This window comes from Sparus aurata, chromosome 1 (assembly GCF_900880675.1).
Source record: "Sparus aurata chromosome 1, fSpaAur1.1, whole genome shotgun sequence".
Classification (NCBI taxonomy): domain Eukaryota; kingdom Metazoa; phylum Chordata; class Actinopteri; order Spariformes; family Sparidae; genus Sparus; species Sparus aurata.
Window position 1 is genome coordinate 24,110,850 of NC_044187.1, and position 13,970 is coordinate 24,124,819.

General features: G+C 37.8%; 2 protein-coding genes across 2 annotated transcripts; one reads left to right on the plus strand and one right to left on the minus strand.

The window, feature by feature from the left end:
- Nucleotides 1–491: 491 nt before the first annotated feature.
- On the plus strand, nucleotides 492–13,950 carry LOC115590862 (macrophage mannose receptor 1-like). The gene is made up of 13 exons (XM_030432335.1): nucleotides 492–800; nucleotides 2,011–2,112; nucleotides 2,193–2,591; nucleotides 3,422–3,549; nucleotides 3,939–4,039; nucleotides 4,646–4,743; nucleotides 6,490–6,612; nucleotides 7,395–7,547; nucleotides 10,154–10,255; nucleotides 10,339–10,524; nucleotides 10,742–10,875; nucleotides 11,616–11,716; nucleotides 12,926–13,950. Exons 1-13 carry the CDS (start codon nucleotides 614–616, stop codon nucleotides 13,077–13,079), a joined length of 1,968 nt encoding a protein of 655 aa, XP_030288195.1. The 5' UTR covers nucleotides 492–613; the 3' UTR covers nucleotides 13,080–13,950.
- LOC115583839 (histone H4) lies at nucleotides 6,343–6,780 on the minus strand. The gene has a single exon (XM_030421038.1). The coding sequence runs from the start codon at nucleotides 6,702–6,704 to the stop codon at nucleotides 6,393–6,395; it is 312 nt and encodes a 103-aa protein (XP_030276898.1). The 5' UTR covers nucleotides 6,705–6,780; the 3' UTR covers nucleotides 6,343–6,392.
- Nucleotides 13,951–13,970: the final 20 nt, after the last annotated feature.

Sequence of the window (13,970 nt, forward strand, 5' to 3'; positions counted from 1 at the left end):
GAAAATTAACAAAGACTGCAGCTCACGATAAGAAGCTGCAACTGGCAGTGAGCTGCTTTCTTTTCTTTTAGCAGTGAAGTGATGTACTCCATGACAGAACATTATAAAATATGATAATGTATAAAATAACATTTAATGGTAAAAAAAAAGTACAGTTGCAGTAGACTTCTATTATAAATATGCAGCATATATATAGTTTTATTATTATTGTTATTATTATTATTATTATTATCAATTTTATTATGTTTCTGATTCATATATTATGCAGTCAGTTGTCCAAATTTTAAGTTAAATTAAATGAACCAAGACAGATGTCAGGGTGTAGTTATTATAGACACAGATTCAATATTTAAGTTATTTTTTCATTTATCATCACAGTAACAGCGTCACATACCAGCCCCCAGTTCAGTTATTCAGTTATCCTGTGTTGTAGTCCAGTGACTTCCTCTCATTTCTTCCCTTTCAAAAAGTCACCTGCTTTTGCCACATTAATAAAGGGAACTATTACCTGCTTCCCTATTGTCTTAGGCTATAGGCGCTATGATACTGTGTGACTGGTCCATACAGAACATAGAGTACATGTGAGTTTGATTAGGTGAAGTGAGACAACAGTATGTCTGAGGATCTCTATGCCAAGCTTGATCTCGCCAAAAAAGTTAGATTTCAGGCGGGTGAGACGAAGGACGGAAACACAGACGACGGCAAAAACATCGATAATGTGATAATTTACGACAACTGCTGGGCAGAAGGGAGCGCTGCACCAAAATCAGAGGACAACACTTCCGACCATCAACAGCCAAGTATCTGTCTGTCCGTCTGTGTCTGTCTGCCTGTCTCATATGTCTGATATACATGAGATACTGTGTTTGTGATTACAGGGGAAATGTACATCTTATGTTGAGGCATTCTGTATATTAGTTATCAGCTACTTTAATAACTGGAATAATTGTCACCCAGTTAGCGAATTTGTAAATGTACGATGGCAGACTGACTCATATAAAATTAAACATTGTGTATACATAAAAATACTCTCATGATTTGCTCTTTATAAAGCAGAACGAAGCTAACATAGCAAGTTATTAATTGCGAAAGAGTAAGGTCACAAATAACTTTTCAACTAGAATTACTAATCCTAACCCAAAATTTTCCAAAGCAAAGACTAATATCAGGAACCATAATGTAAAGGGTCAAAGAGCAAGAGGGTGGAGGGGAAGAGTCTGGTTTGCTGTAATTTGTGGCTTTAGTTGGAACTAAAGGAAAAAGTTAACCTGGCATACAAAACGTGGGTGGGACAATCTAACATGTTTGTGGGGGTTACCCCTAGGACTAATTTCCTGAATCCTGATTCCTGTTAATCGGTGGACTGATGCTTTATCTGGATAACCTAGAATGAAAAAAATTTATAGTTTCATCAAGATCACAGTAGTGTAGATATTAAAAAGTACAGAAATGTATTTGATGAGTAATTTACACAGGCTCCTGATATATGGACTTTTGGGAATAAATATAAATATTTGCTAACAATACAAATAGCAAATGACACAATAAACTAGAAAATCTAAGGAAATACCTCAATTATTGTTACAATAAATCACCTATAATGACTTAAGGGCTTTGGTGCTTTTAGCTGTTGTTTAATGAATATGTTTGAATTCCTTGTCCCACTGGCATGTCCAAATGTGTTCTATGAAACACTTCATGAGTGGAACTTTGTGCTAAATGCTATAGACACAATGCAAATATGCTCAAAATGACATGGTAGCATTTGCTTGGTATCATTTTTCCCAGTTCACTGCCTTAGTTTAATGTGTTATCCTGTTAACATTTAGCAATTAACAATAAACACAAAAAACTGCTAAAGCTGATGGGAATGTCATTCCACATGCATTTATGCATAAAGCAACTGAAACTGAAACTGAAACAAGCAACAGACCAACATTCTCATCCCCAAAGTTTTTATGATTTTATTTTATTTCACTCTGAGGAACAAATACTGACCTCTACCTTCAGGTGCTGGAGATGTAAAGAGGAGTCCCTGCAGAGCTGCTGCAGTGATTCTGGGTCTGCTGTGTCTCCTCCTCTTGACTGGACTCATAACTCTGGTTGTCATATGTGAGTACTTGGTTAGCACGCTGATGAAGCACTAAGCGATGCTGGTTAACAGTGTGTGTTTTTTGTTGTTTATGTGACAGACTCCAAAGGCATCTCTGAGTGGAAAATGGAGATGGTCCACGCACACATCCGTTTCAACAACCTGACTGAAGAGAGAGACCAGTTACAGAGCAGTTACAACAACTTGACTGAAGAGAGAGACCAGTTAAAGACCAGTTACAACAACCTGACTGAAGAGAGAGACCAGTTACAGAGCAGTTACAACAACTTGACTGAAGAGAGAGACCAGTTACAGAGCAGTTACAACAACTTGACTGAAGAGAGAGACCAGTTAAAGACCAGTTACAACAACCTGACTGAAGAGAGAGACCAGTTGAAGACCAGTTACAACAACTTGACTGAAGAACAAGAGCAGCTCCAAAACAGATTTGATGACATGAACAAAGAGAGAGAAGATCTTCGCAAAATGCTCCAATCATGTAATTATTTTTTTCTTAATTCTGTCCGGCCTAACATAATCACTTCAAGATATGTTTAAATTCAATACTTATGTCATAGTTTGAGGGTTTTTTTTTTTTTTTTTCATTTTCTGTTTTATTTTGAAGTTACATCCTCATTTACCATTTCCTCCCTTTGTTCGTGTTTCCCGCCTTTGCGACTGTCTGTCCCTCCCTGATGTGTTTCACCTGCATTGAATTAACCCTACCTTGCTTGTGTATTTCTTCCTGTCCTGTTCTGCGCTGTTCCGGTAACTTCTCGGTTTCATCTCTACGATTTTTCTCTCTGGTTTTTATTCCCCGTGTCATTCTTGGTTTGTTTCTTGCCTTTGGTTTTTATTTCCAATTTGCTTTTGGTTCCACTTTGTTTTGTTTTTTATTTCTTTGAGTTCTCTTGTGTTTTTTCTGCCATGGCCTGACTTGTACAGTTGCTTTATTTTGGATTTGGATTTAATTGACTTTGGTAATCACCTATTATTAAAACTGTCCTTTTTGTTCTTTACCTGCCTGCCTGTGTGTCTTGCGTTTGGGTACCATTCTGTGTAACCTTACAACTGCAGCACTTCATCATAATATTGAAAGATCAGGGAGACAAAGTTTAAGTTTTCTCAGTCTGAAAGAGACAAAAACAGAATATTAATGAGGCCTGTACTGTTTTGTGTGGTCACTACATAAAACCATGTGGTCGTTATGCTATAGACAGTACTTTGTTTCTATGTTTAGTGTAGTGACACTGAGAAAATCACTTCCAAATTCAGTTTTTTAATGTTTATTGAAGTACTGAGTTGTTTCTTTTTTCAATTTTGAAACAGATGGATGGAGGTATTTCAGCGGGAGCTTCTATTACATTTCCTCTGTGAAGACGTCCTGGTGGAACAGCAGAGATGACTGTAAGAAAAAAGGTGCAGACCTGGTGATCATCAACAGCAAAGAAGAACAGGTGTTACATTATATTAAATTTATTTAGACAGTACATCTTATTGGTCAAATTAGAGTGACTGCCTTTGTTTACTGTCTATTAAAAGCAATATCATTTAGACTTTTGCTAATTTCTTTTACAAAAAGTATGGCTTACCACGTCTTTGAAGCGCTGTCGGCTTGTGCTGGGGTTGCATCGCTTGTTGGGTTTTGCATTGACTTGTGGGATTCGTGCCAGCTTGGGTGTGTGCTGTTGATGAAGCAGCGGGACGAACTGGGTCCTGGGGTACATGTGCATTTTGGGCGGATTTGGCTTTTAAGTGGGATTGTCAAACTGGTGTTAATCCTCAATCCCTTTTTCGAATTGCTTGCATGTGTGTCTATGTTGATGATTGTATCTTTTTCAACAAGAACTTCCTAATAGGTTTCCGAGTGATCATGTGGATTGGACTGACAGACTCACAGACGGAGGGGACATGGAAATGGGTGGATGGGACTCCGCTGACCACAAGGTTCACACGTGACTTAACTTCTCTTTTATCATGCTGCACTGTAACCAGCCACTTCCCTGAGCCTCAACAATTTTGTCTATTGCTCACTCACTCATATCAGCTTTATTTGGTGGACTCTGTGTGGAGCCTTTGTGTGTAGTAGAGTAGAGCTTGAGCCGTGCATCCACTGTCAGTGATGACAGGACAGTTGTAATCATATGTGAGAGTTCACAATGCTGCGAGAGCTGCAACAATTAGTAGATGAACTGATTGAAAGGAATATTAACTGCCAACTATTGTAATAATTTATTAATTTTTTCAGTTTCATTTTTTATTTGCTTTCATTTGCTTAATCAAGCTTTTCTGAGGTTATATATATATGACATTCACTGCCACCAGATATTGTATTACAGCACCAGAACCTCAAAACAACAAATGTGCTGTTCACTTAATAAAGTTGGAGAAAAAGAGAAAGCTGCATCTGAACACACACAGAATATTTAGAATTGGAGTTCTGAAATGTAGTTGTCGAGTGTTGCTGTCTATGAAATGCATCTTGTTGTACTCTATAATGCTTTAGAAAAAATACAGTTAAAAAAAAGTGAAATTTATGTTCTGTACTTTCAGGTACTGGGACGATGGTGAGCCAAATTCTGCAGTCGACAATGAAGATTGCGCAGAATTGAAGCATTTCGATCCTGAAAAAAGCTGGAATGATGTACCATGTAAATTGCAACTATTCTGGATCTGTGAAAAGACATCAACATGATAGCCCAGCATCCATCTCACAAGACGATTTTATTTATACACACACACACACACACACACACACAAAGGACTTACTATTTGTTGCTTTTCTCAGTTTTAGTTAAAATTGCCAGGACAGCACTAACGTAATATTAAGCTACTGTATCAGGCGAAGTGTCTACACGTACAGACACTGTATGAACTGCATTACATATTTAAGGAACATATTGCTAAGTGTATATGAAGCAGCTGTAAATACTGTGTAAGAGGAGAAAACTTGGTTGGAATTTAGCTCTTTTCAGAGACATTTTCCAAGTAGGACATATAGAGTCCTGACTCTTGAGTATCTGTAGTGGAAATTTCTGAGGAAAAACCTGCTTAATTTGTTTTTGTTATATTTATACAAGAAGCACAAGGGCTTAAATATTCTACAGGTCATTTTATTTTACTTCTTACAGAATATTTACTTTTGCTGTTGAGTATTGTCTTATATCATTTAGTTCTAAAATACTTCTCGTTTTATATCATGTTTATTGTTATTTTGTGATTAACTACTGCTTTCAGTTCTTTTTATTTTCAAACTTGCCAATTGTTTAAACATTTGTTTCACAGATGTGTTTTGACTATTTTCTATTGGAAATGAAAAGCATCTGTGATTCTCTGCTGGTTAAAGAAAAAATGATAATTGTTCATTCCTACAGTTATTCATATTCTGGTTCACTATGAAAGAATGCAGCTTTCGCACACCTGAGGACCAACAGGTTGACAAGAAGACCAAGAGCCAATGTAATGTGGCTAATTCACCTTTAACCACCATTATGATCAAATACACTATTGTTCCATATAGAATCATTTCAAAATCAATTTCCAGCATGTTAAAATGTGTCACAATAAATGTGTATGGAAAGCTGAACATCTGACACTTGCTTCCTTGTTGCTAGGTAGGAAGTAAATAAGGTTTTTGCTCTATTTTGTAGCAGTTTTCTTGTAATTTGTTACCACTTAACCCCAAAGAAGGTTTGATAAGGGTCCAACAGGGAAGCATGTGGCTATGTACTAATAGCTTACCTACAAACTTTGTTGGACTCCACCAGCCAGGAGATACTCACAATGTTGTTTGACTTAATTTTACAGTACAGTTTTATTGTAAATAACAAACAGCTCTGTCATAAAGTGAAACTGTTAAATAACACCTAAAAAAAAAAAAAAAAAAAAGGGATAGGGTTACCCTACCCAACCATTACACCTTCTGCTTGAGGAAGCCACTGTAGGTAGCACTGAGTGTGGGTTTGATATTAACAGCATGATTGGGGATCTCTATCGCAGGCTTGATCCTGCAAAAGAAAGTCAGATTTCAGGCAGGTGAGAACAAGGATGGAAACACAGGGCAGAAGGGAACGCTGCACCAAAATCAGAGGACAGCACTTGTGACCACCAGCCAAGTAAGTCTTTAGTGTTCTACATAGACATGGTTTTTAACATCAGCTCTCAGAATTGACTTCTGGTGAGACCATTCTGTTCAAGCTTTTGCATGCATTTCAAGACGAAATGGAATAGTCCCTTATTAGAGAAAGTGTGCGGCCCTTAAAAGGACCTTTGGTTGTTTAGATTTAAGGACACAGCAGCTTTAACCTCCGAAGCCGTACAGGGTGCGGCCCTGCCTCTTGAGAGCATACACCACATCCATAGCAGTAACGGTCTTCCTCTTGGCATGCTCGGTGTAGGTGACGGCATCACGGATGACGTTCTCCAGGAAAACCTTCAACACTCCGCGGGTCTCCTCGTAGATCAGACCGGAGATACGCTTGACTCCACCGCGGCGAGCCAGACGGCGGATAGCGGGCTTGGTGATTCCCTGGATGTTATCACGGAGGACTTTACGGTGACGCTTGGCGCCTCCTTTACCGAGTCCTTTTCCTCCCTTGCCTCTTCCGCTCATTGTCACAGGTCAGAGAACTGCAACTGAATAACTTTCAACCGCTGCGTCCCAGATATTTACATCTTATATGAGGACGTCATTGAAAACAGAGGCAGGGTCTCTTCTTCTTCTTCTTCGGTGGTCTGTCATGGAGGTCGATGATTTGGTGCAGGAGCGCCACCTACTGAAGAACAGCATGAATCATGGAGTCTGTGTCCTGTCTCTGCTTTTCTTATGACCTCGTGTAACTTTGTACTAAATAAAACTGTAAACTTCACATTTACAGCAGAGCTGCAAGAACAATCGTGCGACAGAAACATCAGAAGATATTAATGTATGTTTCTGTCTTTACTGTTAACGTCTCTGCGTCTTTGTTTTCTCCTTCAATCTGCTGATCGTGTTGTAATCAATTATAGAAAGTGGGAAACATTTATATACTCTGTCCTTGTTTCAGTCTCATATTTCAGATTATTTCCTTCAGATTTTATTCTTCATGATTTATTAAATGAGTTGTGTTTACTCACCTCATTAATACGCTGTGCGCTAAAGTGACTGATCTGTTTGTTGGTGGTGTTTTATTGTAAACAGGTGAGTTGTGCAGCAGGGTGCTCTGTGACTGGCTGCAGCTGTGTCTCAGCTCTCTCAGGTGAGTGCAGGTGGAGCTTCCTGTCCTCTTTTCCTGGGAGTCTTGTGTGTCTGTTTCTGTCCCAGGTGCTGAACTGGCACCAGCAGAGCTGCTACCTGCTGACTCTGTCCAAGATGATAAAGCCGTGCTGCTGCTGCTGAGCTCAGACGAGCAGCCAGGAAGCTGCATCCTGACGGAGAGGCCCTTCATCTACAAGTCACAACCACAATCAGTGACATGTTGGAATATTGTCTGCTGTTCTCCTGATTGCTGAAAGATTGTATTTTGAAGCCAAATGTTGTGTCTGTCAAAGATTCACCACAACAATTTAAATGGGGTAAAAAAATGTATTTGTCTCTCTTCGTTTTAGTGACTGTACTTTTCTTCCCCCAAATAATCTCCAATTGATACACCAGAGGAGAGTTGAACTACTTCTACCTCCAGGAACCCAGAGCCTCCTCACATAAAGCATTGTGAAGATGTCTCTCAGCTTACCTAATCATACCAGAGAATAGCGGAAAAAAAGACTTAACTTCCTCTCGTATTTTCTCTTTCTAAAAATCAGCAGCCTTTGCCACTCTTAATAAAGGGAACTATTACCTGCTTCCCTATTTTCTTGGGCTATAGGCGCTATGATACTGTGTGACTGGTCCATACAGAACACAGAGTACATGTAAGTTTGATTAGGTGAAGTGAGACAACATTATGTCTGAGGATCTCTATGCCAAGCTTGATCTCGCCAAAAAAGTTAGATTTCAGGCGGGTGAGAAGAAGGATGGAAACACAGACGACGGCAAAAACATCGATAATGTGATAATTTATGACAACTGCTGGGCAGAAGGGAGCGCTGCGCCGAAATCAGAGGACAACCCTTCTGACCATCAACAGCCAAGTATCTGTCTGTCTGTCTGTGTCTGTCTGCCTGTCTCATATGTCTGATATACATGAGATACTGTGTTTGTGATTACAGGGGAAATGTACATCTTATGTTGAGGCATTCTGTATATTAGCGACTTTGTAAATGTACGATGGCAGACTGACTAATATAAAATTAAACATGGTGTATATATAGAAATACTCTCATGATTTGCTCTTTATACAGCAGAATAAAGCTAACATAGCAAGTTATTAATTGCGAAAGAGTAAGGTCACAAATAACTTAACAACAAATAAATAACAACTAGAATTACTAATCCTAACCCAAAACTTTCTAAAGCAAAGACTAATATCAGGAACCATAATGTAAAGGGTCAAAGAGCAAGAGGGGGGAGGGGAAGAGTCTGGTTTGCTGTAATTTGTGGCTTTAGTTGGAACTAAAAGAAAGTTAACCTGGCATACTGATAATCTAACCCCATTTGATTGAATAATGACTAATTATACCAAAACAAAAAATGCCCCAACGAAAAAACATTGTCACTGCAGGTCATAAACAGAGAAAAATAAAATGAAAAAATCACACTGACATTTTCACATTAGTATTTTTAGTCTACAGCCACACTACCTGCTCTAAAGCTGGCTGTCCAGACTTTTTTTCACAGCAGATATTATGACCTCTGAGAAAGCACAGGTGATTAAATTTTTTTTATTTTTTTTAAACATAATCGATGTAGCTTCCTGTATTCAGGCTCCTTTTAATACATGCTTTTATCTGGATAAACTAGAGTTTTTTACTCTTTTTTGTTTCTTTTTTCAGTTTTTTGAGTAATTTACATTTATATGATATATTGTTTATTTTTAGGCAGAAAATACCCATTTGCTAACATTTCAAATAGCAAATAATTTAAAATCTAATGAAATACCTAAATTAGTCTAACACAATTAATCACCAACAGTGACTTAAGGGGTTTAGTGCTTTTAGCTCTTCTTTAATGAATCATTTAATAATTTGTGTTCTACTTGCATGTACAAATGTGTGCAAATATGCTAAAAAATGTTAGTTAGCAGATGCTATGTATCATGTTTACCCAGTTCACTGCCTTAGTTTAAAGTTTTAGCATGCTAACATTTGCTAATTACCAACAACCACAAAGAACTGCAAAGGCTGATGGGAATGTCATTCCACAGATATTTATCAATTAACCAACTGACACTGAAACAAGCAACTGACCAATATTGCCATCCCCAAGGCAACAAGAGTTGACTTTATTTGATTTCACTCTGAGGAACAAACACAAGACAAGTTGATGAAGGTTCTCAGTTATCTGGGTCATGGTAATGGTAATTAAATATGTTGGAGGGGAGTTGCAGGCTTTAAACTCTCAACTCTATATGGGAGTGTCCTCACAGAGGTTGAGGTTATGGAGAATTTGTTCTGTCTCCCTAATGCACAAATCTGTATACAGTCCTGGCTGCGTTGAACAGCACGGACTACATTACTCTGTTAATGCCTGGGTGCTTTGTCCTTAGGACAACACATTTCTGCCTCAGGGTGTTGGTATGTACGAAGTGGATGGGGATATGATATCTACTGAAGATCCTCCTGAGTTTCTCACATGTTCCTGCGACATAGGGAATGTCAAAGATTTCTACATCAAAAAAATTACCTCTCCATAAACAAATGGACCGTCTTTGAACAGATGAGGTGGCTTAAGACATTACTAATCACCCGCATACAATGCAGCGCTTAGTTCCCTGAGTTAATTAAAGACCAACAAGTGGCCCTCACGACTCTGAAACTCAGAGCTCAGATGTGTCCTTAACCACTCTATAAGGACACTCCCACACCGAGTTTAAAAGCCTGCAACTCCCCTCCAGAGAGGTGAAACGTCTTCAAGAAATTTAAACATGTCCAGTTGCCAACAACAACACTTAAAAACACATAACAAATACTGACCTCTACCTTCAGGTGCTGGAGATGTAAAGAGGAGTCCCTGCAGAGCTGCTGCAGTGATTCTGGGTCTGCTGTGTCTCCTCCTCTTGACTGGACTCGTAACTCTGGTTGTCATATGTGAGTACTTGGTTAGCACGCTGATGAAGCACTAAGTGATGCTGGTTAACAGTGTGTGTTTTTTGTTTTTGTCTATGTGACAGACGCCAAAGGATACATCAATGTCATTGGAGAGAGAGACCAGTTACAGACCAGTTACAACAACCTGACTAAAGAGAGAAACCAGTTACAGACCAGTTACAACAACTTGACTAAAGAACAAGAGCAGCTCCAAAACAGATTTGATAACATGACCAAAGTGAAAGAAGATCTCCACAGAATGTTACGAGGTAATTGTTCATTTCTAATTCATAAAGAGACAAAACAGAATATTAATGAGGCCTGTACTGTTTTGTGTGGTCACAACATAAAACCATGTGGTCGTTATGTTATAGGGAGAGTACTTTGTTTTTATGTTTAGTGACACTGAGGATATCAGTTCCAAATTGAATTTTTTAAAGTTCATTTTAAATACTGAGTTGTTTCTTTTTCTCAATTTTGAAACAGAAGGTTGGAGTTATTTCAACGGGAGCTTCTATTACATTTCTATTCCCTCTGAGAAGAAGTCCTGGCAGAACAGCAGAGATGACTGTAAGAGAAGAGGTGCAGACCTGGTGATCATCAACAGCAAAGAAGAACAGGTGTTACATAACATTTATTCAAGCAGGTTCGGTCTTCCTGAAATGTGGGAAAAGGGGAAGAAAAGTCCACAAAGATTTCTGCAAAGCTTCAGAAAGGAGAAATGACAGTTACAACGTACCAGCAAAGGGCAATTTGATCTTTGTTGTGAAAACTTTGCAGTTTGGGTTAAAATAAAGTATGTAACTTCAGTAGTATAAGTAAAAGAAGTATCTCACATTACATTCTGTATGTAATGTAAATTAACCACATTAGCAAGCTCTTGGTCATGAGCCTTTGAGACAACCAAGGATTTCTTTCAAATTAGACATTTGTATAGGTACATTTGTTCTTTTACCTAAGAACAAAATAAGGAAAGAATAAATGTGTTCTAATGGTATGATAGTTATACTCCAATAGTAAATATGAAAAAGAATAAATCACACAATGATTGAAGATATTACTCAGAGGCTGTCATGAGTCAAAATCATGTGTGAAAAAGTATTTTTTCTCTTTATCTATCAAATTAATTCAAGAGGGCTTTATTAATCAAAGTAGAGGCAAACTGTGTACAGAACTGAAAAACCATGTGGTTGTCAGCTGAAATGTCGACAATAATTATAATATAAACAGATGCTTACTCGTCTCTCTGTTAGTTTGGGTTCAAAGGCGGTATGTAGTATGACTAAACCTTTTTGGAAGGACAATAAAAAATGAAAAATACCTGAATTGTGAGTAAGCTGAATGTCTCTTTGAACTCCAGCAATTTCTGCGCTCATTACACCTGCGCACCTGGATTGGTCTGACTGATAACGGCACCGAAGGCACCTGGAAATGGGTAAATGGAATGGAAGTGAAAGAAAAGTAAGACATTTTCCATTTTGTTATTTTTTTGTCCGGACTTTTGCAGACTGTCTCACAAGTATCAGCTCAGCCATTTCTCTCCACATAATGGGGTCTGAAAATATCTTTATCTCTCTCTCTCTCTCTCTCTCTCTATATATATATATATATATATAGATAGATAGATAGATAGATAGATAGATATATAGATAGATAGATAGATAGATGATATTGAATGTAATCTAACACAGAAATATTATGGGTTTCATTTGAGGTGTCAGATCATAGAGGATCAATATCATAGAACTGGTGGGCAGAACTTGACGTAAACCACTTCTTCATTGTCAATATATAAAGCACAGTGTTTTTTTTCATTGCTATTTAAAAAATCTGTTTTAAACCTGGAGCCCCGTTGTACATCGATCAGTTAACCCTCCATGATGTGCATTCTGATGCCAAAAACTTTGTATCATTGTGGAATAACCCATTAGAATGGATACATCGCGGAGTCTGAGCATCTTTCATCTGACTTTCATCTGACTTTACATTAATCCTGTGTGTGTCTATATATTTGTAATTTATACATTATGTCCACAATTTTTTCCTCCTTTTACGGAATGAACGTAACATCACTCTATGCCTCTGCCCATGCTTCACTGCTGAGAACAACTGCTTCATGAATTTCCATAAGCAGTGAGCCAAAGGTAGCAGCAGCACCAGAAACCTATGGAACAGAAAACAAGCATTCAACAAAAGCACCGATGATCAAACATTTTCATATTTTGCAGAAGGTTGTGATAGTTTGTTTTTTTAAATGATTAATTTAAAGTCAGATGAAAGATGCTCAGACTCCTCGACGTATTCATTCTAATGGGTTATTCCACAATGATACAAAGTTTCTGGCATCAGAATGCACATCATGGAGGGTTAACTGATCGATGTACAACGGGGCTCCAGGTTTAAAACAGATTTTTTAAATAACAATGAAAAAAAACGCTGTGCTTTATATATTGACAATGACGAAGTGGTTTACGTTAAGTTCTGCCCACCAGTTCTATGATATTAATCCTCTATGATCTGACACCTCAAATGAAACCCATAATATTTCTGTGTTAGATTACATTCAATATCATTTATCTGGGATTTCATACCAGTGCACCTCACATATGTCAGCAGCATTGACTTAAAATCTTACGATATAGGTAAAAAGCAGTCTTTTTTCATCTCTAGGTTCTGGGCAAACAAACAGCCGGATAATAATGCACCTGGTGGGATTGACGAAAACTGTGCTGAGATTTACACAGGCCATAGTTCTATAAATAACTGGAATGATTATGTCTGCAGTCTAACATCAAACTTCATCTGTGAGAAAATGCTTCAATAAAATCCCCCTATTATTGCATGCTCATCGACTGATTCCACATTTGTTTTGCTTACACACATATAAAACAACAGTAACATACTGTATGTTCTCCTCCTGTGGAAGCAATGAAGCATCTGTTTTTTTATGTGCTAATAAACTGCTGAGCTGACATATTTCATTAATACTATATTCATCAGTTATCTGTCGTGTAATAACAAAAACAAATCACTGAATAAATACGTTTGTCTGAAGTGACGTGATTAATTTTATGATTGAGCCATCAAGTACATAACAGGCATTGTTTTTCATTTGAAATATATTGTCATGATTTAGCACAGACAAGTTAAAGGTATGACTGTTAACATTTTATCCAAAGTATATTTATCAAAATTTAAAAAAAATCTAATTGAGTCAAACTTTTTGGTAAAAAATCCCACAAATTGTGATCATCATTAGCTTAGCTGCAGTTAAGGACAGATTTAAAGCTGTGTTGCATTGATGAAGGTCACATCGCTGTGACATCAGAAGCAACGCTCATGTTTTACACTTAACCCAGTTGCAAAGATCCCCTTAAAATCCTGTGAGGTCCCTGCATCTGAGGGTTAATGTAAACCTGCTGCAGACATGGTTTAACTCAGCATAACGAGGCATATCTATTCTCAAGAAGATTTCGTGTGATGGACTGCCAAATCGTCTGCATGCAAAATTGGACTTTGACGCATACACAGTATGCAGTCTTCAATTGTAACATTGAGTTTTTGAATGCAGATTCAAGAGATTACATTTATATTTAACATTGTCCAGATATTCACGGCTTAACAACTTTTTAAAAAGACACAGATTTATACAGCGAGCTGGTTACACAGTTTTATATCTTAGAGATGCTTTACAACTAACTGGTGAATTGTCAGA

Excerpts from the sequence above, each read along its gene's own strand:
- LOC115583839 (XM_030421038.1), bottom strand. The coding sequence starts at position 6,704 with ATGAGCGGAAGAGGCAAGGGAGGAAAAGGACTCGGTAAAGGAGGCGCC.
- LOC115590862 (XM_030432335.1), top strand. The coding sequence starts at position 614 with ATGTCTGAGGATCTCTATGCCAAGCTTGATCTCGCCAAAAAAGTTAGA. Across the intron at positions 10,876-11,615 it reads TCAACAGCAAAGAAGAACAG|CAATTTCTGCGCTCATTACA; the intron begins GTGTTACATAAC and ends TTTGAACTCCAG. Across the intron at positions 11,717-12,925 it reads GGAATGGAAGTGAAAGAAAA|GTTCTGGGCAAACAAACAGC; the intron begins GTAAGACATTTT and ends TTTCATCTCTAG.